A 27606-nucleotide genomic window follows, 5' to 3' on the forward strand; every position below is an offset into this window, starting at 1 on the left:
TATATTGTCGGAGTTCTGGTGCAATTCCAAATTCTCCATGACTCATTTCCTGTGTCATTTTCAACTGTTTTCAATAAATAACCGGACGCTGTTAATTAAAGCAGCTGAAATACACTCAAGTGAGCACTGTCCCAGACAATTTAGATAAGTGCATTTTCTGCGTCTGACACTGATTTAGGCCGAGCCTCAGAAAATATCAAATAAAGTTAATTGGACGGGGGGGCGGGAGGGGGGGAGAGTAGCTGCGGCCTGGCACTGCCAAGGCTATGATTGGACTCTTGGAGCAACATTTTCCAACCCTCACAGAAAATAAGTGCTGATGGAGGATAACTGACCACTTCCCCTTGACCACCTTTTTCCATAAAGATAGTGAGATACATGCAAATAATGTACAGTATACTGTATGCAGCATTTGCAGCACTGGCATCCAAATGTTTCCTGCATAATTTCAGCCTCCTGAATCTGAGATGGAAAAAGCTAATTGTTAATTACTCCTCTTACGCAGTGCAGTCTTATCCAAGTCTTGCTTTCAAGTTAAGCTGGGCATACACTGAAAGATTGTAGAAATGTTGTTGTGTACTTCCTACTCCTGCTGTACGAGTAGATCGTTTGCGATATGAAGCCAAAGCTCCCGGTTTATGTGCTCACACTGTACGGTCCGATAGACAGCCATGACCGGAGTGCTTACACTGTATGTGTAAAATAGAAGAAAAAAAACACGGCCCGTCGGCCCCTGAGGGCCGTTCTGGCTGTTAACAGTTGTCAATAAAGATTTGTTTGAAAGCTCCGATGCAGGTAAAGTTAGTTTATTAGAAGAGGTCTGTACAGGTCACAATGCTAACAAGGCAGAAACGTGTTGCCTTGATCATCTGTGCCATCCTGTCTGCTGAAACGTCTAAAAAACAATAGGCGCCGGCATATATGGACTCACAGGTGGCTAGAAAGATGTAGACAGTACGGCTTGTCCATTTTGCAGAGAGAATTGGAGGTAAGCTAGCTACGTTTTACTATATCTATCAACACTCTGATTGTAAGAAAAGCAGAAATAAGGCACTGATGTTGGGGAATCGGCTCGTGGCGCTGCTTCAACTGTGCGAGAGTCTGTGGACGGCCGACCAAAATTTCGGACATGTGAGAAATTCATCCGACCGTCCAACGGCCGGTCGGGAGGAGTTAATCGGTCCTTGTTCCCCCCCCGTACACTGCACAGCAAACAATGCCCGACGAAGCTGAAATTCGGTCCGACTCTAAAATGAGTCATACGGCTCAAAATTCGGGCCAGAAACAGGCTAAAATCGTACAGTGTATGCCCGGCTTAACTGTGATACAACTACTAATTGACTACTTCATTTTTTTTTTATCTTTAGGATTATACTGTTTATTTGCTTTGTTTGTTTGTTTTCATGATAACATTCCTCTTTTGGAGTAATACTGTTTGTATACATGATGAGAGGAAGATAGAGCAAGCAAGTATAAAGGTATAGGGGATCCACACCACTGTATCAGATTGAAAATATTATGATCAAATATTTCCAAGGAATGGAGAAAGTTGCTCTTTTTAAAGCAGGAATATAAGAAAGATTAAAAGTACCCACACACAACATCAGTTCCCAGAAAGTTTAAGGCAAACGGCGTCGTGCATTAAGTGTATGCGTGCATAAACACCTCCCTGCATCCTGCATGTCTTACTCATCAGCCCCCACTTGTGCTCGTCAGCATCTGTTCCATGCATGCCCGCGTATGCACATGCATCTACTGCACACAAGTGTAAGCTGGAGCGAGTGTGTGTACCTGTCAGGTGAGTAGTTATCTTCGGACACACTGTGGTGGTCCACTCTAGTGGTGGAGCTGTACTGAGAAGGCCTAAGGTCAAAGGCTGGGTCCAGACTTCTGCTGTGTGACAGAAGTGGACCTCATGTAGTTTACACACCACACACTGTCCCTTACTGGCCAGGGGGGGGCACATCACCCCATGTTTATGTGAGGCATTCAGAGTAACCGCGAGAAATAATGCTTCCTACATAGAGGAGGGGGGGTGATGTGGCATTTGGAAGGCAGTACAATCCCTAATTCCTATGGATCCCAGAAATCAAGCCCAGACCGAGCATCAGTTACCTGGAGGTTGGGGGAACGCTGGGAGAGCGCGACCGCGCCCGGTTAATATCGGCCGACCGAGAGCAGTGGTTAGACGACATCACCTGCTCAGGGACAGACAACGTGGAGCTCTGGAAGTCTCTGCCATTTGGCCGGTAGTCTGCGAAGACAAGAATGGACAAAGGAAGGGAGGGACGGAGGGACAAGAGGGAGAGGGTGTTGGGTTTTATCAGATGGTTCTGTCATCATATCCTGATAAACAATACTCACATTTAACTTTAACACCATGTGAATGTATTTTTTGAGCGAGTGATAAAGCTCAATCTGCAGCATTTGATAATGAAAAATGATGACAGCTAATGATGCAGATCCAGTTTAACCCCACCCTGTAATAACTTAGAAGAAACCAACCAAACTTTTAAAAAAAGCATGCGCTAAATGCTAATCTGCACAGCTTTTCTTTTTTCATTATGCTAAATCTCAATATTCCCCAAAAAATGAGGACTAAGTATTAATAAAGGTGGACTTCATCTGCTGTGTTAACATTGTGCATTAAACATGAAAATAGCCTTTAAAAAAAAAAATCAGAAACATTATAATGAATTTTCTCTGCAAGACTGATTGGTCCATTGAACTTGAAAGAGTTCATTAACCGATAATCAGACGTGGCTAGCAGCCGTGGTTAAGGTCAACGCTTAGCACTATTAAAGTTGATTGATATTCAATAGAGTGTATAACACATTAAAATGAGTTAAAGAAAACCCTGAAGTTGGAAAAAGAAGGAAAGGTGCCAAAAATGGAGCTATTGATAAAGAAATATTGACCTTCACTTGAGGAAGTTTGACATATAAATACGATACAAGTTTATTTTTGATGATCCTTCCTGATTGCAAGTGGATTCAGGTCAAATTCTGACATTCTGAAGTACGTTGCCATATACTGTACTTCTACTATTTGTATACAGATTTTAATAAACAAAAGCTAAAAAGAAGAAATAAACAATATATGTTCTTCATTCTAATGCAGAATAGAATTAACAGGGAACACATCTGCCACTTCTAAACAGCAGCTCCAACACAGAGCCTCCTGCAGCAGAGAAATCAACTTATCCAAATTTCATCTATTCTTCCTCTTGACATGCTGCTTCACGCATGAGTACAGCCTGCCTGTTAAGCACATATAAAGAACCTTTGCTGACAATTAATAGGATCTGACAAGAGGAGTGGGCTGCATCAGAGTAGAAGTACAGTAGGGAATGGGACTGAGGGGTCAAAGCAAAGTTTAATGTACTGTACAAATGTTCGAATTTGGACTTTTCACTTCTAAAACATAACCTGTGCAGTAATTACTAGTGTGTGGTTCACTTTTTAAAATACCTCCTGTGGTGTATGTAAACTAATTTCTTTAACGCATTAACGCGATTGGTCTTTCGGAGGTTGTTGCGGGCTCAGTTTTAAAGCTAGAATGAAGATACTTGTATCATATGAAACTACAAAGGGATCCTTTGGTACTAACCTTGTCATACTAGCTTGTCGCGAAGGAGGCTATGTAATGCATGGAAAATGGAAACACTGTCATGGCCATTTTCAAAGAGGTCCCTTGACCTCTGACCTCCAGATTTGTGAATGAAAATAGGTTCTATGGGTACCCACGAGTCTCCCCTTTACAGACATGCCCACTTTACGATAATCACATGCAGTTTGCCAAGCTATGATTCGAGCCTATTTTTTTATGCTAAATGCAGTACCTGTGAGGGTTTCTGGAAAATATTTGTCATTGTTTTGTGTTTTAATTGATTTCCAATAATAAATATATACATACATTTGCATGAAGCAAACATATTTGCCCACTCCCATGTTGATAAGAATATTAAATAACTGACAAATCTCACTTTAAGGTACATTTTGAACAGATAAAACAAAAGTGTGATTAATTTGACATTGAAATTGAAATTCTAAATGTAGGTGGTATTCCCCTTTAAAGGGACAGTTCACCCCAAAAAAAATGCTGTAGAAAGAAAATAGTTCCTACATGAAACTGCTCACAAGGTCTGTGGATTATCTTGAGTAACTAGGTCATGTTTTCTGGAAAGAGGCATTGCTGTTGAGTTTTTCAAATGTATTTTTGGCGCTTTGAGCACCACAAGCCGAGTGCCCTCTAGTTCCATTATATTGGAGAGAAGGCAGACATCTCTATGGCCGATATCTCCAACAATCGGCAACTCACACCAAGACAATGTATATTGATAAATAGCACTACAGGTAGGAGGAATATATATATATTTTTGATTTTGGGGTGAACTATCCCTTTAACGCAAATACTGCAGGGTAACGAGAGGTGTGGTGGAGCCTGTGTGAAGAGGAGGGTGCGACCAGAGCTGAGCAAAGGGGTATTCCCTTCACTGTGAATGAAGTGAAGGTGACTGGCTGGCATGGTGAGGCAGTGAGGGGCTGATGAGAATGTTAAAGAGGCTGGACTGGAGGGGGATTTCCCTCAGCTACAGTATCATCAGCCAGCCCAGGCTGATGCTCTGTCTGTGTCTGGATCTATTCTCTGCATTTCTTCTCTATGTCTCACATTCTTTCCCTCTCTTCGTCTCTGTGGCCTGTATCTGCTAATAGGGATGTGAAACATTCCCACATGCTAAATCGACAGTGCAGACAGCTGTCTCCATCCTGCAATTTACCAACAGCTTTCCTACAAACAAGGTCGGCACAATTTCTGCGGTCTTCAAGTGAAAGGAAAAAAAGAGGGATGATTTTAATTGAAAGAGGGCAGCAAAGAACATACCGCTTGCCAACGTTATCTTTTGCATGAGAAAACAAAAGCAAGCCTCTATTTTTTTTTTTTTTCCACTAAGCATAATTTCCTTCGAGGTCGATATCTTATGAGGGCAAATTTCAAGTACTTTTCAGTCTTTCTTTCTGCCTTTCTGGCTGGTAAGCAGCAGAGCAGAGCTTCTCCTTTTCTGATGTGCAGCGTGGGCGTACTGCCGGAGCCTCGGTGAGTACGGCAGAACAGCAACTAGCAGTGCAGAGGCAGACAAAATCTCAGTGCTCCCTCACTGGGCTGCAGCATTTTACCCTGCTAATGTGATATATAACAAGTACTGGGAGCTGTTCGGGCCTAGGAAGCATTTGACGGATGGTGCCATGTAGGAGGTTAGGTAAAATAAAATGAGGAATTATAATATGGCTTGGTGAAACATCCAACATTAGAGACTATGTGTTACTTTACCTCCAGACTGGCTCTTTAGCATTTTATTCATCAGTTTTCGTTCATTTGTTCATTCATGCACTCATAAGTTTGTATGTTAGAGACCTTAATATATTACCTGTTATTACCCCAACACCATCTTCACAATCGTAGTCTGAGATCTCGCTGTCACTTATCCTCTGGGATCCTTCAAAATAAAGAGACAGAGAGAGAGAGAGAGAGAGAGAAAGAGAGAGAGAAGTAATTTTCATTCCCTCGTTCATTTATTCACTCTTTTTTTTTTGTATTACGCCTCCCTGGTCTGACTGTAATCTTTATTGGTTAAACTGAAGGTTCCAATTAGATGTACATCTTTGGATAATATATGTGAAAATATGCTGCCTTTTACTGCTCCACTGCAACAAAAAAACAGCAGATCTCTCTTCATCTGAACTTTTAAATGACACATTCAATCATTCAATTTACACGCGAAGGTGGGAGAAGTGATGTGGCGTTACAGCTCTTTCTTCATCCTCCCCAGTAAGCCTCATCGCCCCTCCCTGTCCCCTCTCTTTAAAGTATGAACCCCAACCCCCTCCCTGAAGAACCCCCACACACCGCCTTCACCGTTCAGTCAACTTAAATCAACTGGACAAGTGTGCTTTATCAGAAATGACAAGTGCTGCACTCTGGCAGTGCCGCTCCCAACCTCTCATCTCAGTTGGCTGGAGACTTTTTACAGCTGTCAGCTCTTTCACCTCACACTTACACAAACGGCCAGAAAATCATCCTGGTGGGGGGAAAGGAGCGCGCCTTAAGTGTCTAGTAGGAGCAGTACAGTGAAGCAGTCCTGCGTAACATCGACTACAGTGCTGTCGTCTGAGGCGTGTTAACCAGTATCTGGTCACAGCGGGTAACAGTGGTGAGAGAAGGGCTATAAAATTAGCTATTTTGGGGTTCGGTTAGAGAAAATAATATATTATGCATAAAGATCATTTTTTTTTTCTGTCACTAAATATACCACCACTGTTTTGGGAAGATTAAGAATAGTAAGCAAACAAGAATCATCTAATGCATCCCATGAACATTTCAAGAACATATTCACATTGAAGAAACACAAACACAAGCAAAGTAGAATGGGCTGCAACAGTATTTTGCGCATTCTTAAAAGGGGAAATGTTGGTAACGGGGCAAAAATAACAAAACAAAATATGCATTACAGAGGGAAAGCAAGGGGTCAAAATCAAAGTATATTGTGTTTCTGCCAGGACTGGCAGATAGCCTGGGTTTTTAGAACATCACGTTTTGCAGGATATGGTTTCGGGTTGCAGGATGGGATTGTGATTGGATCACAGGTGAATACACAGAGAGGGAGAGACCACTGTGTCCTAAATCTCTGTTTCCCTGGAGCGTGCACGTGTCGGATACCCTGAGTGGATTTCAAACGAGTGGCGTAAAATTTTACTCCCCTCGCTGAACTCTATAAGGCAGCAGCCAGAGACATGCACCCTTCATGGAAAAATAAGGGTTGGAGAATCAGGGCACAAGGATACATGTTGGCAGAGGATAGGAGAACACTCAGATGCTCCGTAGAGCAGCACTGCCTGCGAGTGCAGGGGGGCCTTTACCTGAGTTGTATGAATATGAGCCTTTGTCTGTGAAAGCAGAAGCAGGTAAGGTTGATGTGATGTGACATGCATGACAAAGACAAAATATGCATAAACTACAACGGCTGTTAAAGCCTTAATAAACTAAAGCAAGCTGACCAAGCCTAGATCGACTGTATTAAGAAACAGAGCTTGATCATTCACTTTACGGAAATAATCTGGAATCATTGAAGTCTGTCTTGATTTTATCCTGACTTTAGTTTTATGACAACTACTCACTGACAGTCTTGTAATGCCCGGGCCACACTGCCTGTATGAGCAGCGCATGACGGCTACCTCGCTGAACTGCTGCATATCTCACACGTGTGGTGTCCACACCGGCAGCGTTTCTGCTGCTGCACTGCTACTGCCAGCCATCTTTCTACATAGAGTTTGCCTTTCATAATGGCCATTTCAATCCACAATTTAAAATCCCGTACTTTATTCACTCATGGTGCCTCGCAAGTCACTGCATTTTCTACAACACTGTCCTGCAAATATTTCAAAATAAAAGCCTTGTGTTGCAACAAATGCAGGAATTCTGTCCACAGAAAAAAACACTAGAGGGCTTTTATTTTGAAACAGAAGCAGGAAGTCTTGATTTAAAAATAAATATACACTTTTTTTTCATGTCTGTGACATATTCTATAGATATAGACATTGAAACTGTAGTAATGTTGCTGGTATGGTGTCAATATACTGTCTAAAGATCATTTTCACTGTCTATCTTTGCTGTGGGGCAGCTCTAACCTGTTAACATGAGCTTCGAAATAAAAAGTAAGAGGTTCCGCGATGCACATACGTTGCTCATGCATCCAGTGTGGCCCGGGCGTAACCGTAGTGTTCCTTGCATGCCACTTCTGGCAGCAAAGCCCATTCATAGTACAGTGACATCAACAATCTCTGCAGTGTCAACAAACAACAAGAGAGAAGTTTGTAATTAAAAAAAGACTGCAACTTTGGGAAATCTCCTACTTAGACTGTTGAAGTGTGACAGTAGCTTCACCTGAACTTTGGAACATGTTAGTGTGGAAAGGATTCCACATTTTGTACCAAATTTCTTACATTGGGTGTATGTTGGTAAACTAACACTGCAGGGTCCGAATGAAAAGGAGGAAGAATTACTGGAATTTACTGGATCCTCTCTATGTACATATGGGCAGTGTGAATACAATGTAAATTGACTTCAATAGTTTGTTTAATTCATTTAATTTGTACCCACATTTTCTTTACTTAGTGTGTAAGTTTCAAAATGTAGTCACACGATATAATGTCTTGTCTTTGGTTTTAGTCTTAATGATATGGTTTGTGAATGTTAAGTGGCATCAGCCTTTTGTCACAAATTCCTTCATGCCTTATCAAATCATTGCAAGATATTAATAAAAGGTGTGTGACATGTGTCTGTGACGGAGGGGTTACGCACTCTGGAGCCGCCGTGTCGGACTCTCTCCATGGAGCTGCCTGCGCTGTGAGTTCGGGGAGGCACGTGGGAGCGGGATGGAGGATACATCGTGGGTTTGTAGCTTGTACCAGTGTGGCTCGTCGTCCAGTAGAGCTGTCTCCAGCTCAATAAGGATCTACCAGAGGAAAAAAAGGCCACGTTCAAAAATGTCTTCACTCCAAATGGTTGCAAACTAACATTCTCAGTGATGGATTTACAGAAATACACAACATCCATTTGAGCCACAATACTCATAGAGCTCTTACAGTCAGCGTCAATCCCACACACTCTTCATTTATCGTAACAGTTTTACACAGTAAATAAAAACATCAAAGCTCATTGTCCATGTTGGACAAGGACTGGACCACCAAAACCTTGTAAGAGCTTTATTAAGGGCTTGACCCCATTCAAGAGGATTAGCTGAGAGATACTGTCAGTGAGTGTCCCTGATGGGTGGCGTTTGGTTTTCTTACCTCTCCCAGGAATTCGCTCTCCTCCTCCCTCACCCTGGCTTGGTCCCACAATGTGATCTCCAGCATGCGCTCCCGAAACTCCCGCCGGTGCACCGGCGAATACATAAAGGTCTGGTTCCATTTGGGCTCTAAGGATTTCTTTACCGTTTTTGTTCTCCTCTTGCTTTTGTCGCTGGAGGAACAATAATTCAAACTGTTTTTATTTACAACCATGATAGGGGAGAGCCACGAATACAACAGATCAATAACACGACACAGCACAGAGCACGTCACCGTGGCATGCTGATGATGACAACGAGATGGCAAAATGACAGTACTATCTCCCAGAAAATGTTCCTGCATTCTTCATCAGTGCTTGAGAAAGAACTGCTTAAAAAGATTCAAAACTGCACTGAACAACCAATAAAGTGATTAGACACATATCCACACATATCCCTACAGCCTTCCCTGATGCTAATGGCTAAAAAACAATAACACATGACCTTGTGACATCACAAAAAAATCTACACAAATACAGAATCTATTTTCTACAGTATATAATAACTCAGTTTGCTGCACTGATGTCCAATATCTTCCTGAATGGAGTGAACTGATGTGCAATGAGTGGTAAAATGGTAACTGTTTCTACTCTTACCTTCTATCAGGGAGGAAGTAGATTTTGACGTAAGGGTTCCTGGGCCGGCCGTCTTCCCTGGGTGGCAGGTCTTTGGCGCCCAGGATGGTGACAATTAGCTGATGGCCCACTTTGTCATACCACAGTTTGACCTGCAGGGGCAGAGCAGAAACAGCCTGCTGAGGGACTGGTCGGGGCTAACAGGAATACAAACACACAGAGGGACTAATGCAGGAGAAGACAAATTCATCAAATTAGAAATAAAGTTACTACACATGCATTTGTGTCTTCTTTTATTGAGACCTATCTCATTCCAACTGACAGTTTTTGACTACAGCATAGAGTCTTCTCCTGTATTTACCCTTCAGGGAAAAAGAGGAATATGTCTACCTGCTAAGATGATGTTAGGTCACATGCTTGGCGGCGCAATTTATCAGAGCTTAAAGGGATAGTCCGGATTTTTTGAAGTGGGGTTGTATGAGGTACTTATCCATAGTCAGTGTATTACCCACGGCAGATGGCGGTCGGCACGCCCCCAGTTTGGAGAAGCAGACAGGAGTACCAGCACGGGAGCAAAGCAATGCACTGCTGTGGACGGGGGCAGCAACAAAACGTATTTTAGACACCTAAAAGAAAGGCCCACCTAAAAAGATCAATATCAATTTAAGTGTACGCTATATTTAGAATATTTTCACTGCTAAACCTTACCATCAGCCCTTTCCGACAGGGAACTGAAGCTGTTATCTATGCTCTCTTCAAAGCCACCAGACCCCCTTGACAAAAACAGTAATTTTAGCTTGCAGAACATGGTAGTTGCTGGTCTACCGCTGCCGTGATCAGTTATTTAGTTTGTGTTATTTTATGACTTTGGTGTTTTAAAGGGTTAGTTCGGATTCACCGAAGTCACACAATAACACAAACAAACTAACTGATCGAGGCAGCGGTAGACCAGCAACTCCTGTGTTTTGCGAGGTAAAATTACTGGTTTTGTCAATGGAGTCTGGTGGCTTTGAAGAGAGAGCATAGATGGATCTAAGGGCTTCAATTCCCCATCAGAAAGGGCTGACAGCAAGGTAAAATGGTGAAAATATTCTAAATATGGGGTACACATAAATATTTTTTTTTACATGAGCTTTTCTTTTAGGTGGCTAAAATACATTTTGCTGCTGCCCCCGTCCACAACAGCACATTGCTTTGCTCCCGTGCTGGTACTCCCGTCTGTTTCTCCAAACTGGAGGCGTGCTGACCACCATCTACTGTAGGTAATACACTGACTATGGATAAGTACCTCATACAACCCCACTTCAAAAAAGCTAAACTATCCCTTTAAGTGCTCATTGAAACATGGAATTACTGTATTCAGTGTTAATATGGTATGATAATGCTAAAAATGTCAAAATAGCATAGGTTATACCTATCTGTGTATTTTTTTTTCCTTTACATAAAGTGTTGTAAAATGTATGCGTTTATGTTCGTCATTAAAAACTTCCCTTGCAGGGATGATAAAGCTTATTGAATGGAACTGAATGTGTTTGGCCTGAATGTCATTTCAACTGAAGTGAACTTAAGTGAAGTACTAAAGGCAACATGCTCTAAAATTAACAGTGTGCTCAGTTGAAATGATACCGTCTACCAGTGATAATGCTGTCTCTAATAATGTCCTCTAGGATATTCAATGGGCATTGATATAGGGAAATCAATCATGCTGTTGCGAGAGGAATCGAAGACAGTTCACACTAAAAGGGAAGTATGGACTCCAACGGAAGACACTTAGAAGAAGAAAAAACTCCAAACTGAGGCCTTACAGAAAGTAGATGAAATGAGAAATAAAACTTCTAAGCTCTTGTCCATACTTCATTGAAAATATGATTATGGAAAGGGGTCTGCACCATTAAAAACTACCAGCTTTACATGCAGCAACGCAAGAAAGAGCATTCAAGACAAGTCAGTAGATTTCATGTAGGCAAAAACACACAGCAGAGGGCTTATGGGAAACAAATTGTACCAAATGATCTCTAAACCTGTAGCCCACCAAAATACCAGATACTGCAAAATATGAATATACCGTACTGTCTGTCGCCTTATGATTATATTATGAGTGATATATTACATGTGGTTCAATAGTTAACTACTCAAATATAGAAGTGGCTTTACGATGTGTCTATCTAATAGTGAATTAACTGAAACTTACAAGCTTTTCCAAGAGTACATACATGAACACACATACACACAAATAAAAACACCTACTTATTTACCTCCATTCAAACTCCATATCATGTGTTTTTAGACCCCTCTAAATTTGAGAACACATCAGACAACACATCTGCATGCTCGATGCATAATAGGCCTATGCATAATAACAGTATTCTTGCTTCAGATCCATATAAAGCTTGTTGAGGGTGCATTTAAGCACAACAACATACTGTACAGCATCAGCCAGATAAATATCCAATATTCTAAACAGGAGTGTTAACCTTCCAGCTAACTGATTCCAACAAAGTGATTCTACTGCGTGTCATTACACAAAAACCAGAGAAAAGACAGACTCTTATTAAAGATGACAGATCAAAAGAGACCCTTCGGAGCGAAGGAAATCCTTCAAAGTTATGCTCAGTTTGGACTTTGCTATTTGGGAGGTACAATTTGCTTAAACTCTCATCTGGAAGGGAAAATGCAATTTGGTGAACTTGGTATCTTTTCACTGCAACATGAATCTGCACACCCATCAACCGTAAGCTGCTAATTAACATAACATGGAGGAGTTCTCCCGTAGATGTGTGTAGGGTTAGAGTTATCCAGGCCTGGGTTCATGTCACACTGAAGCAGAAAATAACCCAAGTCTTTAGTCCTGAGAAAGTTCAGGGAGACACCCTCCTGCATTGCCAAAGATCCATAAATGTATGACACGAGGTCAATTACTGGTGTCAAATCAGGCAATGGGAGAGTGTCTCTTTATATGTGTTCAGATTAGTTGAGCATGCATAACCTAGGAATAATGAGGTGAATGGGTTAAAATGAGTTATAACTCTCATCATAACAGTGATACCAAGAAATCAAATTGAAGAGAAATGACACAATGCACTGCACTGAGGGAAACTTGAAGCTGCCATTTCCCCGCGAATGCATTTTTTTTCCAAAGTATGGAAACAGAAAGTCAGCCAGTCAACAGTCAATGATCAAAGACCAAATAGAGATTTATGCCCTTCAGACAGGGCCCATTACCTGGACCCTAGGGGCAAAAGGCGTTGTTCTTCTACTAAGGCTTTGGCTCTGGATAAGCAAAATTAAATAGCAAAAAAAAAAAGAAAAGAAAAAGAAAATGCAATAAAACCAAAACCCCACAAAACAACAACAAAAACACACAGTACACTTTAAACAACAACAGAAGTTTGTAGTTTCAGATGGGCGATTTAGACTAGAAGATTATTTTACTTTTTCACTTGTATTTTTGCTTCTCTGCTTTTCTGAGTACTTGTCCCTGAGCTTCTTTGCTCTGTTCTCCATAGGCCCTTTGTAATTATCAATGCCTCACGATCATAATCTCTCTTTCTGCTCTGGACCTTTTCTCCTCTGCTTCAAAGCTTGCGTCAGAGTGACGTTAAACCCTTGTTGTCCCTAAACACAATTTAAAGACGGCTCCAAAAATACCATACTGAATTACTCATCAGGCACTGCAGATCTTATAACTGTTTCACTAATCAGCTGTTTTTGAATTTCAAGGTCAGTCGCTTCATAGAAATGTAGAACATAAGAAGCGTCTGGGCAGAATCCACTGCTTATTTTTAATTGGCTGACACAGTGTTAAAGGTTTCAATGTTAAGTCAAATTACTCCACAGTCCACTACGGCGATTGAAATCAGCCATTTTCCTGATATAACAAATTAATAAAAGCTAAAAAATACTTTAAAAATGGTAAAATTTTAAGATTGTGAAGATTGGCAGTATCAGCCTTCGAACCCAATGGTCCTCATGCAGGAAGCCATATAAGGATAAAAGTCCCTTTATTTCTGTTCATATCCACAATTTTTTTTGATTGATTGATTTTTGAGATTCACCAATGTTGTCTTATTTTTGCTCTTCTCTTAGGTGAGAGAACATTTTCTCTCAGCCTTTTTTTGTGGCATCTCACTCATTCTTGGCATTTGCCTGAGTGTTTACACACCGCGCAACACCTGCTCTTATATAGTGTTTAGGGCGTTACTTATGTTAACACCTGCCCTTATATAGTGTTTAGGGGGCGTTACTTATTTTAACACCTGCCCCTATATAGTGTTTAGGGGGCGTTACTTATTTTAACACCTGCCCTTATATAGTGTTTAGGGGGCGTTACTCATGTTAACACCTGCTCTTATATAGTGTTTAGGGGCGTTACTCATGTTAACACCTGCCCTTATATAGTGTTTAGGGGCGTTACTTATTTTAACACCTGCCCTTATATAGTGTTTAGGGGGCGTTACTCATGTTAACACCTGCCCTTATATAGTGTTTAGGGGGCGTTACTTACAGTATGTTAACACCTGCCCTTATATAGTGTTTAGGGGTGTTACCTATGTAAATAACTACCCTGACATAGTGTTTAGGGGCGTTACCTATGCTAATACTTGCCCTTATATAGTGTTTAGGGGGCGTTACCTATGCTATTACCTACAATTATATAGTGTTTAGGGGGCGTCACCCATGTTAATACCTGCCCTTAGTGTTTAGTGGGCGTCACCTATGTTAATACCAGCCCTTAGTGTTTAGGGGTGTTACCTATGCTAATACTTGCCTTATATAGTGTTTATGGGGCGTTACCTATGCTATTACCTACAATTATATAGTGTTTAGGGGGCGTTACCTATGCTAATACATGCCCTTATATAGTGTTTAGGGGGCGTCACCTATGTTAATACCTGCCCTTAGTGTTTAGGGGGCGTTACCTATGTTAATACCAGCCCTTAGTGTTTAGGGGCGTTACCTATGCCAATACCTGCCCTTAAATAGTGTTAATGGGGTGTTACCTATGCTAATAATAAACAATCGGCCACACGCCTCCAATTTATGATCAAGTGGGATTCATCATTCAGCCCACCTGGGTAAGAGCAGGTTTGGATGGTTAAGAATGTTTGGTGCATCTAGAGTTAACTTCTCTTATTTTTTATCTTCACAGAAAATAAAGAGAAAATATAAGAGAAATTTAAGAGAATGTTGCTGCATGAGACCCATTGTTTGTCAACCCAACTATTTCTCATAAATATCAGTGTTGTGAGAAAACATGTCCTGGAGGTGTTACTTAAAGCTATTTCCCTGCTGGACCCTAAATTTGAGAGTTGATATATCTCTTGCTTTAATGCAGCCCTTTACCCATTTACCCCAGGAGGGTTTTTACACTAGATAATGGACAACACACACAGTAACCTGATCTACAATCCTGTGCTGGGTTGATAAAGGGCCAGCTGAACAGGCAGAGTGAGAGAAGCTGTGCCTGGTAGCCCAGTGGTTTGAACAAGGATTTACTTTGAGTTGCATTATAAATACACAATGTGAGTTTAGTAGTATATTCCAAAATACAGTCACATGAACTTAATAACCCATCTTACTCATAAGTTTTCAACAGTGGTCAAAGCAATCTAACAGAACATTTCACATGTAGTCTGTATGTCATGCTGCGGTCGCTTACTGAGAGCTGTCCTGACAGGTACTGGGGGGCGTCCCTCAGCATGCTGGGACTCATGGGCGACGTGACGGAGATGGACGGGCGATCCATCTTCTGAGACTCAAAAGAACTCGAACCTGACAGGGCAGAGACGACACAGTCAGATCATTTAGTAGTGATGTTGTTTTTGGTTTTAGTAACATCAAGAGATAAAAAATGAGAGAGAGGGGGGATGGTAGTGAGGAAGATAGAAAGACATAGACAAGACAGAAAGAGGGCAAGAAAGCATGCCATGAGAAACACCGAGATACAGAGTGACAGAAGCAACTCTCGTAGACGTTGCCTTCGCTTGATGTTTCTAGGCTGATTAATAGGATAAAATGGGGTAATGAAATAGGCTGAAGATTTTGACAAGACTCACTTGATTCCAGTTGTGCATGTGTGCTGTCTGGTATCCTTGGAATATCTCTGAAAAAAAAAAAAGAGAGAGAAAGAGCGTGAGTGTGTGAGACAGGAGAGAGGGAGGGGATGGAAAGGATCAATTTGAGCTAATGCTGACTGCACTGTGCTCTAATGACCGTAAGCACCGCATTAGTCTTCATTCACCCAGCAGCTCCCTCAGCAGCACAAAGCAGGTCAGATATAGGAATTGGCAAAGCAAAGGTGCCGCTGCTTCTTTACCCACAAAAAAATTAAAAAACAATTGGAGGAACAAGAGTACAAGCGAGGCGCCACTCGTCCACAAACACATCCTGCGAGAACACAAGCTATATTTCCCCTATTCAAGTATCTATATTCTCAATTCGGTTCAAAGTTATTCTGAGTAATGCAGGCAGTGGCCTGAAGGAGCCTACAGGACAGACATAAGAACTGTAACTGGAAAAAAAATCAATTAAAGTCATGTAGTCACAACCTGATGCATAATTCCTGCTTTAATTGTTTTTAGTTTGGGATATGCATGTTGTTCATTCATGCCGACTCCAGCTCGTGTCTGATTGGTTGTTTTCCTCCGGTCTGTGAAATCTTGAAGATGCAATTAGGGGCACCGGAGGACAGCGGAGGACACTGGATTTTTTTTTTCAGATTACCTGTCTCATGCACTACTGTCAGGATATAGTGACCATTTTATGAAAATAACTTTTTTTTAATCACATTTGCTCCATTTCTACCCGCTGCTGCTTTAATACTTCTTTGTGCCTAACACCTCAGTTATGGTCATCCAATGCTCTTTGCTGCTAAAAAAAAGTCCCAACGCCTTCGTCTTCACTGTCTTGTGAAGAGTACAGTGTGTGCGTGACGGCGACTGTGATCTCTCACCCTATAGGCCGTGAGACCACCAGCTCCACCTGCGGCTCAGGCTTAGATTCTAGTATGATATTGTAAACTTCTTTAAATGTGGCTCCTTGTAAAAGCTTCCCGTTCCACTCCAGCACTTGGTCACCTGTGAAAACACACCAGAGACACTGAACGTCACACAGGATCTAGTTCAGGGAATACACATCATTATGCTCCTCTAGAGCACATTGAATACTATTAAGTGTCTACATAAAAGTTTGTGTGTTTTAAATACCTGGTCTGAGATGTCCAACAGTGTCTGCTAGACTTCCTTTCCTCACTTTAGTGATAAAAGCACAAAGTCTACCAGATTCTGTCATCTTGCCTCCCACCACCTGTAGAAGCAGAGAGGTGAGTGGATTAGCACTGAAATACACGTGTAAACTCAACTATCAGTGTTATTATAGCTGCAGCCTTAATGTGCCATGCTAACTCTTCATGTCTACACAGATGTATCAGGTGTAGTGCAGCTTGCAGAAGTAGACAGACTGTTTTCCCCCTCAAAGTATCCCGTTGACGTCGTGGTTTTAGCTTTTGCCTGCGAGGTATGAATCCTCAATAAAAGCATTAAGGAGAGGGTCAATGGTAAAAGTGCATCTCCGTTGTGTTCGGGGCTGCGCCTTCTTCCCCAGGGACACACTCTGGTGCTGCTCTGTGGTTCTGTAACAGCGCAGGCCCGTGGGCTAGAGCTGTACTGTACAGTCCTGAGCTGCTGTACTCCGCTCCGCTCAGCTTACATGGGCATCATACAAATAAAAATCCCTCTTAATGGCAGCTGAATGCCAACATACAAAGGAGCTTAGGGAAGTCTGCTAAATGAAATGGCTTTATGTAACAGGCAGGAGCCAGAGAAGGAGGCTCGCAGAGGAAAAGAGAGACAGAGAGAGAGAGAGAGGGAGAGATGGACAGCGAGGGCGAGGCTGGCAGCCTGACTGACTGATGGACTGACTGGCTCGATTGCCGCGTTGGTTGGCTGCTGCTGAGCGGACAGAAATGCACAGAGGCACTGAGCGGACACAAACATGCCATTTCAGGAGGCTCATTCAATCAGTAATGATTTTTCCCCATCTTGCCGCTCTCTGTTCTCTCTCTTCATGGCCCACAATGCTCCTCTGGACTTTGGCTGCTCAGCTTTTTTTTTTTTTTACCAGTATCCACCACCTACAGATTTATGCAATGGTGAAAAGGGAAGGGAAACCACAGCATCTATACTACAACAGAAAATCTTGTGCCTACACTGCAATAACAAACTGGTTTAAATGATATAAAGCTAAGAAGATATACATAAGCATACGAAATATACACACACAGCATGCATAGAATGTAAATACCTATAGGGGACTGTGACGGTGCTATACAAAACATAAACACTGTGCAAAATAACTATAAAAATAACTGTGGGATGCACCAATCCGACTTTTTCAGTCCTGATACCGATAGCGATACCGGGGCAAAGAAGGAAGGTTAAACGCGCTTCAGCCGCCTCACAAGGCACAGTTGGCCTGTCCGGTGCTCACAGAGTAGGGCAATCTTGTAACAGGAGAGACTTCAGAGAGCAGGTCCAAAGCACACTGGCTATTTCAATATGTACTTTTACATCTCTCTTTTTATTATTATATGATATATGATTGTTCACCTGCCTACACGCAGCTTATTGTTCCCTCCCAATTTTTACCAGCCTATGCTGAATCAGTTCTTAACTAGAGGAGGCTATTTAAGTGGAGATGAGTCTCAGATCTGTTTGACTCTGATGAAGACGCAAGCGATACCTGGGCTTTGGGTATCGGCCGATACCGAGTACTGATCCGATACCAGTGTTTAATTAATAAGCTGTATGCCTCACTGTGTGGAAGTGATTGGGATCATTATTTTATGTGTAAGCCAACATCAGGCTTGACTTAAACATTGCTTTCAACTTTGTAAAACAAAATGTAACAAATAAATACAAAGATGTAAATTTTCTGAATTGTTATTTATTATTCAAATAAAAATCGTACACCAGCAACCTGGTAAAAAAAAAATCTTCAAAAATTAACAGAAATTAAAATTCATTTTTTAATGCAGCGACAAATTGGTCAAAACTTTTTTTAAATTAAAATTCCAGTATTTAATGTATATAGTAAATTAATATAGAATTGAACTGAATAGATCGGCCCAATTGACATCGATATCCGATCCGATATCGGTATCGGTGCATCCCTAATTTCAATTTTCAAATGTGGGCAGTGACGACACTGACAGCACGTGTTTCCTCTGAGCTGCTGAACGCAGTTCATTAAAGTAGTTCAATGTGAGTGAGTTCAGAAAATTATACAGCTCAATATCAAACGCTACTCATTAATATTCATCAGGAACATAATCAAGTCTTTAATGAATATTAATACTGAGTAGCGCTATGATGTAATCAATAATTGGAAGCCAAGGAGGAAAATCAGCGAGCCACCCGCAAGAAAAAAGAGGCCACGAAATAGTAGAATTCACAGCTGAAAAGTTAATAAAATAACCAACTCTGACCTGTCAAATTTACCCAGAATTCCTTGCTATGATGGTGTGATCAACTGAAGACTATTACCAATATATTTTGTGTCATATATGCTTAAATGTGTGTATTTTAACACAAGTTTTTCAATATGGGTGTGTTTGTATCACACTGTCAGACACACATAAGGCTGGGTGATATGGCCAAAATCTTCCGTCACAATATAGGTAATTTCAAGAAATAGCATGTTTTCTGGAAATGCAATAAATGCATATTCTATATGAAATAATCACATGCTGAAGACAATTTTTGTATACTCCTGTGTGAATTAAATACGTGACAAATGAAAGTACTGAGTATTTTCTCATTTTAAGAACTTGAGTGCAAAATTAACATTTTTAAGTGAAATTATAGAGAAAAAATAAATAAATATAAGCCTAGCCTTTATCACCGATAGAAACAATATAGAAAAAATATATACAGTAGATAGACATTTTTATATTGTTGTTATGATATCTATCGACATATTGCCCAGCCCTAGACACTCATGATGACAGGTAGACAGAATCACAGTAAGCTCACCTTCAGACCAAGCAGAGCTCCTGAGTCTCGAGGCACGCTTCCATCTTTCATGCGCTTGTTGAGTAAAATGCGCCCTATTAGGCGATCCCCATCTTTGGACGGCTGCCACGTCACCGGGTGCTACAAGGTCAGAGCAACACACCTATTGTTTAACAACTCATCCACTTGGATTTGATTACTTTAGAGCAACACAGACAACTGTTCATAGTGAAAAAGGGGGGGGACATGAGGGAAGTATTTATTCACTCAGGGGGAGAAAGTTCACACAAACTCTGCTGCCCTCATCAATACCGTTTAATTTTTTCAGACAGCAACATGCTCAGTCATTTGAATTCTAAAAGACGGAATATTAAATTCCTAAGCTAATCATGAACAAAAACTATTGATGAAAAATAACACCTAACACGATAGGTGTTATTTCCAGAGCTTGTGTGAACCTGCCAGTGTGAGGGTGGAGTGAGCTTCATGCAGCGCCCCCATGCAGAGTAAAGCAAGCAGCCCCAACACTCCTCCTCAAACCGGCTCTTCAAACTGGAGCAGGAAGACCGGAGTCTCACTACACACAAACATACAACCACCATCAAGTGGAGTAGTGAGGGGAGGTGGAGGGGGGGGAGCAGACAGCGAAAAAAAGGGAGAGGGGAAAAGTCATCTATGATACAAGAACAAATGAGGTAGTTTACAGATCAAAAAAAGGATGAAAAATAGACTGCACAGAATAAAAGCCATGAGACACAGATAGGGTGAAATCACAGACGCGCAGTGGAAGGGAAAAAAGAAAAACATATGTTTTGATTTTTTTTTTGTGCAAAAATCCAGTCTTCCCTGTTTGGTGTGCTTACAATCATTTGGGGTTTTGCTAGAGAAGTGAGTGGAAAGTTGGGCAGGGGGGGCGGGTTCTGTCTGAACTGGGTGCTGTGGGGTTAGGGCAGCAGAGTGACAGGGACGGGCCTGAGTAAAGGTGTTCCTATACGGCACTGAACAGGACCGCTGCAGAGCAAGAACACAACATACGGAGGAGAACGAGCATGCAACTATAGGAGGAGACCCACATTCCTGTGTGCCATGACAAACAGAGAGGTTTAGTGTCAATGCTCTTCTTTTTACAACTACTGTAAGGTGTGTTGTTTCTGGTTGGGGGGAGCAAAACAGCAAGTACAAGTAGCAAGCAAAGAGGGTGCCCCCACAAAAAGACTTTTTCGGCAACCGAAAAAACAAATAAAAGGAACGAAATCGCAAGAGAAATTATACAACGTCAAATAAAAACCCCAAAAACAAACATCTCACCTATTTACACTGAGTGACAGAGAGCAAACAAAGACTGGATGGGTAGGTCATAAATAATAATAATAATAATAATAATAATAATAATAATAATAATAATAATAAAAATTAAAATAATAATAATAATAATAATAATAATAATAATAATAATAATAATAAGAAAATGCAGGCTAGATTGTCTCAGTACCTTCTCACTATGGCTATGCTCCTCGTTTAGGGTAGTGCTACTGCACGTATCAACTCCCGAGTCTTTAACCTGCGGTTCACACCATGCCAAGTCCTCTTCAAATGAGTGTCCCCCAAAGCGCACCATTTTCTTTTGCCTCTCAGATAAGGTGTGTGTCGGCTCGGACATAAATGTCTGCTCAATAGTTTTTCTTTTTCCCCTTTGACTGTCCCCTACAGGTGTGGGATAAAAAACAGAAAGAAAAACAGAAAAACAACATGCAAAGGTGTAAATAAAACGAAGGAACATGAAATGACAAAAGACTCTGGGAGGACGGGGGGAGGGGAGATGGGGGGGGAGGAGAGAGAGACAGAGAGAGGGAGAGAGAGATGGGGGTAAAGGGACAGGAGAGAGGGAGGGAGGGAGGGAGGAAGGTCAAGGCAGGGCTCCACATGTCTCACCAAAGACATTGGGGAGGCCTCGCTGCTATGCCAAGACGCATGGTCCCACCAATGGCCATCCAAATCTCCTGTAAGGTGGGGGGGGGAAGGGCGCACGTACACGAGAGAGGACAGCGAGAGGGACCAGTGAGGACACCACAAAAACAACAGACCGTAACAAACACACACACACATACAGTACTAAACAAGACATCCATTTATGCACACACACACTCTCTCCTCACATACTGCTCAAACTCAAAAGTAGTTGGTCATCATGTGCAACTCTAAGATCTCTGTGGAGAAAGAAAGATGATTTTCAGGTAATAATACATAAAGGAGCAACAATGATGTGACCACCTGCACATTGTGTGCAGTAAGGGAAGGACACAAGCCTGCATTCTCAGCCACAATATTCTCAGTATTGATATTCAAGACCATTTATCTGTTCCTCCTCTGTTTCTTGCCTTTCCTACAGGACATGGATTAAAGTCCCAACATGTGTAAAGACACTGACAAGATGCTAGCTCAATACAGACAGGACCAGAGGTCAGATTCTCTTAAAGGGATAGTTCAGGTGTTTTGAAGTGGGGTTGTATGAGGTACTTATCCATAGTAGGTGTATTACTTACTATGGCTGCCAATTAATTGAATATTAATTGTGATCATGATTTTGGATTCCCAAAATTAAATGAACATGATCGACTGTGATATTGATGTTTAAAATGCTCCGCTCATAGAAAAATCCGCTCAATATCTAATCAAGCGCTTCCTAAACTAACAGCCAGCCACTTGGGGGGCGATCCAGATGTTTTAGCTTCACTTTTGGGAAGCTGTCATGCCACTGCGTGCTCAGTGGTAGTCTGTGGAAAAGTTTCCTGAATGTTGCGGCTGCAGTCCAGAGTAGAAGACTCTGTTATACAACAGTGAGCAGACGGGCAAAAAATGAAAATGCACTGAACTCAGGTGAAGAAGAACCTTATTTTAAGTTTTATTTTTATGCAAAAACATTTGTTCATTTGTAGGACTGTAGTACAAACGTGAAAGTGAAATCAGTGTTCTGTTGTTTTAATTTTGGGTAAAAAGTGCACTGTGAATAAGGACCAGTTTTGTTTTAATGCAAAGATTTGTAGGCTACATTAGCAGGAATGGAGCATAACAGGGAAGTGAAAGCAGCGCTAATGTGGGCAATAAAAACTATTTTGTCATTAAAATCAAGAATAATCGTGATAAATAATCTCAATATTGATCAAAATAATTGAGATGATCATTTTGGCCATAATCTTGCAGCCCTATTACTTACAGTAGATGATGGTTAGCGTGCCCCCAGCTTGAAGAATACATGCAGGAATACCGACACCGGAGCAAAGCAATACACCGCTGTGGACGGGGACGACAGAAAAATATATTTTACCCACCTAAAAGAAAGGCTCACCTAAAAAAAATCAATATCCGTTTTTTTTTTTTAGGTGAGACTTTCTTTTAGGTGGGTAAAATATGTTTTTCTGCCGTCCCCATCCACAGCACTGTATTGCTTTAATCCGGTGTCGGTACACCTAACTGTTTCTCTAAACTGGGGACGTGCCGACCGCCATCTATTGTAGGTAATACACTGATTATGGATAAGTACCTCATACAACCCCACTTCAAAACACCCAAACCATCCCTTTAACATTGTTCCCATTATATGTGTTAAATTCAGAATTAATTTCAGCACCGAAATTCACATTGTTTTGAATGACACAGGGTTTGATGGATTATGAAACACGCTGCATTGCTTTACGGTACCTAGGAATATTGCTTTGAAGGGAAGGAACTGTTCTTACAGGACATAATTGTAATCCGTTAATTAATGTTCTTATATGTCTTGCCCTTCATAACAACTGGAATGTGACTGTGGATGAGAAATGAGGGCAAGAATCAAAAATACCAAATTGGGGTTTACGGAAAATGTGGTCTCCATTTTAAGAAAACTCTTACCACTAATGACACTTCCATATCAAAGTGGCTATCAATCATCTCATACGTAGTCTCATTTGATTACAGTATCTGGGTTTCCTGCAGTGCTTTAAAGTGGAGGTGTGCCACATTTTTATGGAATACAAAAATATAATCTGTCTGGAAAAATGCCATATGTTTAATGACTGCAGTGGCTATTGTTTTGGCCATTATTTACTCCCTAAATTGATCACAAGACAAGATGCATCAAGGTCTGGGTGGCTGTTACGACAAAAGCTAAACAATTTCATTGAACCCTGATGGTCACTTGTCATGCAACCATAATACAGGTGTGCATTTTGTCCATTGATTGGTTCAAAGGTGCAGGTTTGTGCAAAAACAAAGCAAATATTTCAACTACTATTCACTCCTCTCTCCACTAAAACATCGTTCCCCCTTTATTTTCATCTTCATTTCCAGAGAACAATCATCTTTAAATGTGATTCAAACGAGCAGACAACTCACATTCTGCTCAAACAAAGTTAGCATGCTGCTATCTTATCCTACAGTATAGCTGCATCTGTAGGAAGAGAGCAGGGCACATCTCTAATGTGTTTAACTGGGGATTCAGATTGCAGTGCCACATAGCCTTAACTGACCTCAATCTAAAGTGCACCAGGGAGAGCTTTTAAAGATGAGGCTCTGATTACAACTTCTGTAGTATCACCAGTGGACACACAGCCTTGACAAACACAGACTGGGCTCGTGGCTCTAATGATATTACAGGATGGAGGTTTCTGGGACATTTCTTTTAACTTTTTTTTTTATTTTCTCATCAATCCAGCTGAAGGGTTAGAGAGGAACTGATGGTGGTTAGACCCTTAAAAGGAGGAATCAAGACCTATAACTCGATCTGTCGCTCGCTGCAGACGTGATGCTTCCGTCAAACCAAACAGCCAAAAAAAGAAGACACAGAAATCTTATGAGATAAAGGCCCTGTTCAGACCTGGTATTAACATGCCTCCTGAGTGATCAGATCACAAGTGGACAGCTTTAAATACATCTGTTTACACCTGGCATCATAAGGCGTCTCCACGTGCGTCTTGAGTGACCACTTATGATTCGATCTCACTTCCCCGCTCTTTATGCAAATAAACACGTAGTAAACACACGGCTAATACAGCAGACGTTGTGACGTAAGATTACGGGAATGTCAGTAATAATATCCTACATATTCGTGAATTCGGGTACATTTTATTAACATCAAAATAAAAGGTTATTGTACCGGCGGTCCCCGGGGACCTCCGTGCCGCCGGCACGGCGGTCCCCGGGGACCTCCGTGCCGCCGGCACCACTGCTTTTGCCAGACAACAGCGGGGTACAGAGCTACAGAGAGCCGGGGATGAGAGCGGCCCTGCGAGTGGGCGGGTGTCATCTACGTGCAAAGCACCGGAACAAAAACACAGACACATCTTCGACAATATGATAATAATGCATTTGCGTGCCTAGTCTGATAGTCTGTAGATATGCAGCCTATAGATAAGATATATTTTAATAAAATACAGTTGTACCGACAGAATAGGGTAGAGCACAGAGGCCGTTTCCATGCCGCGAGGCAGACAAGCGCGCGCGTCTGCCTGTCTATTCACCTGAGACCCGCGGATCCCAGCAGGACGTCAGTTGAGTAGGCAGTCCTTCAATGTGGCTCAGGACACATTCACGTATACACTTTGTGACCACCTCTGAATGTGGTCTGAGCGATCGGATCTTAATGTGTCTTGGGTGCGTTCACACCTGTACTCAGAGCTGTCCACTCATGATCCGATCACTCAGGACGCACGTTAATACCAGGTCTGAACAGGGGCCAAATATCAACTCACTGCGAGTATTTGTTCTGGTGGAAAGCTACAGCATGTATGCAAAACGAACCTGTTTTCCCCAAGTGGATACACAGAAGCAGAGAGATGGAGAGCACTTTCAATTTGATTAAGAGGCTTAAAAATCCAAGCTAATTAGAAAGAGTGAAAATATTGAATCTGAAGGTGGCGCTAAGATTCCCAGAGGAGACTAGTATGGAGGTAGAGAGGAGTGAAGGTTGAGGCTATACAAAGACGGGGAGAAATAATTCCAGTTGTCAGAGAGATACTGCTGTCTGAGAAACTGAACCTTTTCTTTGTCCTGAGACTTTAGTGGGTAGCATATCTCTGCATTTAACATCCTGTTATGAAGAGGCACATTTAAATGTAATTCGCTTTCACTGGCAAGCCATTATACAATTCAGTAATAAAGTGAATTAAAGCTGCAGTCGGTAAATTTGAGCAAATATGATGAAAAGTTATTTTTATAAAACTGTCACTATGTCCTGACACTAGTGTACGCGACATTATAATCTGTGAAGAAAACATGTTCCTCTGTGTTCTCCTGTGCTCTTAATGGCATTTGGAAGATTTCCCAGTGTACTGTTTACAGCTAAACAGTACACTACAAGATGTTTCTGAAACCATTTGAGGCGAAAAATAGGCATTACAGTAACAGAATATTGATTCATATTTGATCAACGCTGCCTAGTTTGATTGTTTGATCGGAGTTTGTGAGTTTCACGAGCAGTGATTGACAGCTGATTGGTTGTTTTCCTTCGGGCACGCTGAAATCTTGCACTAGCACTAGGAGGACACAAAGGAACATTATTTTTTTCACAGATTATCTGTCTCATGCACTACTGTCAGGATATAGTGACGGTTTTAGATTTGCTCAGTTACCGACTGCAGCTTTAAGAAATGGTCCCGGTGAAATTGCTCTGATTAAAGCATATAAAAAATTAGGTGTGGTTGTTTAAACAATACAGAAATCTTATTTGGTGAATGAATGTAAGCGTATGTATGTAGCTGTAGTGAACCTTAGGGCCGCAGGAACAGGAAGGTCATCTGAAAACACTGCACTTGTGCAACCCCCTGGGCCGAATACATCACATTTCACACACTTCACTGCCCCTGCAAAGAGCTGTAGAACGTAATGGACCTACGCGGGACAGGCCTCCTTCAAGCATTATCTGGCTGAGGATTCAGGACTCAGGGAAATCAGAGAACTCTGATGGAAAGGCACAAAAATAGCCCGCATATGCTTCTGGATGTAGACCAGGAGGCGATGGGTGGGTGAGGGGTTGGAGATTACAAGGGTAAAGAGGAGGGGATTTTCAACATAGACAGTACCTAACATACTGACAACAAAGATCTTGTTTTAAGGGATGATTCAGGTTTATTACAACTTGAGTTTTAGTTTCAAAGCTTTGTCCACTGTATAATGAGAACATTGTACTCACCAAAGTAGCTGCTTTGATACAGGTTCTTGTTTACAGTCTGATAACAGTTTAGTCATATTATCTGAGATTACTTAATTGGAGTGAGCACACTTGAAATGTTACAAATAATCCCACAAATCACTGGCCTGCCTATCTGGAGCAATATGGGGGTCAGTATCTTGCTCAAGGACACATGTGGGCAGGACGAGCCGGGAATCGAACCACCAACCCTCTTTGATTAATGGATGACCCGCTCTTCTTCCTGAGCAACAGCTGCCCAATTTTAGCTAACATGGGGGTTTGTTTGTGGTTTCAACCCAGTCCTGATTGATATTAATATCCATATCAATACCAGCCCGAGCAAGACGCTCCCCAATGACATTTCCACACTTCATCTTCAGAGTTGTGACTAAGTTGCAAGGTCAGTCTGAGCTTTCTCTGCTATCGCTATCCCTCCATCCGTCTAGGGGAGTGCTAAAAAACTTCTTACTGTACACAGTTATGCACTGTGATAAAAGATTATGGATGTCCCCAGACAGGCTTTGCCCTCTGCGGCCCTCTAACCAACAGCTGACAACAGTGATTACCCTCTTTGCCTCCCAGCTGCTATTCTGTCGGCGGCGGCATAAACACCAGAGCCCAGTTCAGCGTGGTAGACACTCTCCATTGAGCAAGTCATCGCCTAATGTGGTCATGATAATCCAAACAGCTTAAGGCCTGCATCTATGATCGGGGGGAGAGGAAGAAACGTATCGTGTAAATCACCTTCTGTTGAGACGGAGAGATTTGTTTGTCTATTTTGGAGCTATAGATACATTTAGAGGCAACGCAGCTAATTTCAAGGTTATATCAGTGACAGTTTCACCTCCACCTGTGTCTGCTTTTCCTCCCATCATACTCCTCCACTCCCCCCCCCCCAGTCCACCTTCAACATCTGTCAAAAAGAATTGGAGTGGGCGCCAACATGGAGGTACGGTCCAGCCTTTC

The 27606-nt window shown here is 41.7% G+C and overlaps 1 protein-coding gene and 1 long non-coding RNA gene across 23 annotated transcripts in view; one reads left to right on the forward strand and one right to left on the reverse strand.

Annotated features, from left to right (window-relative positions):
* rims2a (regulating synaptic membrane exocytosis 2a) overlaps window positions 1-27606 on the reverse strand; it is a 183627-nt gene that overhangs the window by 56294 nt on the left and 99727 nt on the right. For 8 of the 22 annotated variants that reach the window (XM_037783868.1, XM_037783869.1, XM_037783867.1 and 5 more), the window contains 12 exons: window positions 21405-21472; window positions 19494-19613; window positions 16668-16767; window positions 16415-16538; window positions 15519-15565; window positions 15122-15234; window positions 9484-9614; window positions 8850-9021; window positions 8359-8512; window positions 5429-5497; window positions 2116-2254; window positions 1792-1893 (listed from right to left, as the gene is read on the reverse strand). In XM_037783868.1, the coding sequence (XP_037639796.1) occupies window positions 1792-1893; window positions 2116-2254; window positions 5429-5497; window positions 8359-8512; window positions 8850-9021; window positions 9484-9614; window positions 15122-15234; window positions 15519-15565; window positions 16415-16538; window positions 16668-16767; window positions 19494-19613; window positions 21405-21472 (1339 nt within the window). Of the gene's footprint in view, window positions 1-1791; window positions 1894-2115; window positions 2255-5428; window positions 5498-6917; window positions 6945-8358; window positions 8513-8849; window positions 9043-9483; window positions 9615-12684; window positions 12733-15121; window positions 15235-15518; window positions 15566-16414; window positions 16539-16667; window positions 16768-19493; window positions 19614-20964; window positions 21177-21404; window positions 21473-27606 lie in introns of all 22 variants that reach the window. The other 14 variants (XM_037783865.1, XM_037783864.1, XM_037783886.1 and 11 more) reach the window with 4 other exon arrangements.
* On the forward strand, window positions 1701-22734 carry LOC119496514. Its single transcript, XR_005208732.1, has 4 exons — window positions 1701-1767; window positions 2031-2040; window positions 11927-11930; window positions 22721-22734. It is a non-coding gene; the product is annotated as an uncharacterized LOC119496514 (long non-coding RNA).

Source organism: Sebastes umbrosus, chromosome 11 (assembly GCF_015220745.1).
Source record: "Sebastes umbrosus isolate fSebUmb1 chromosome 11, fSebUmb1.pri, whole genome shotgun sequence".
Taxonomy (NCBI): Eukaryota; Metazoa; Chordata; class Actinopteri; order Perciformes; family Sebastidae; genus Sebastes; species Sebastes umbrosus.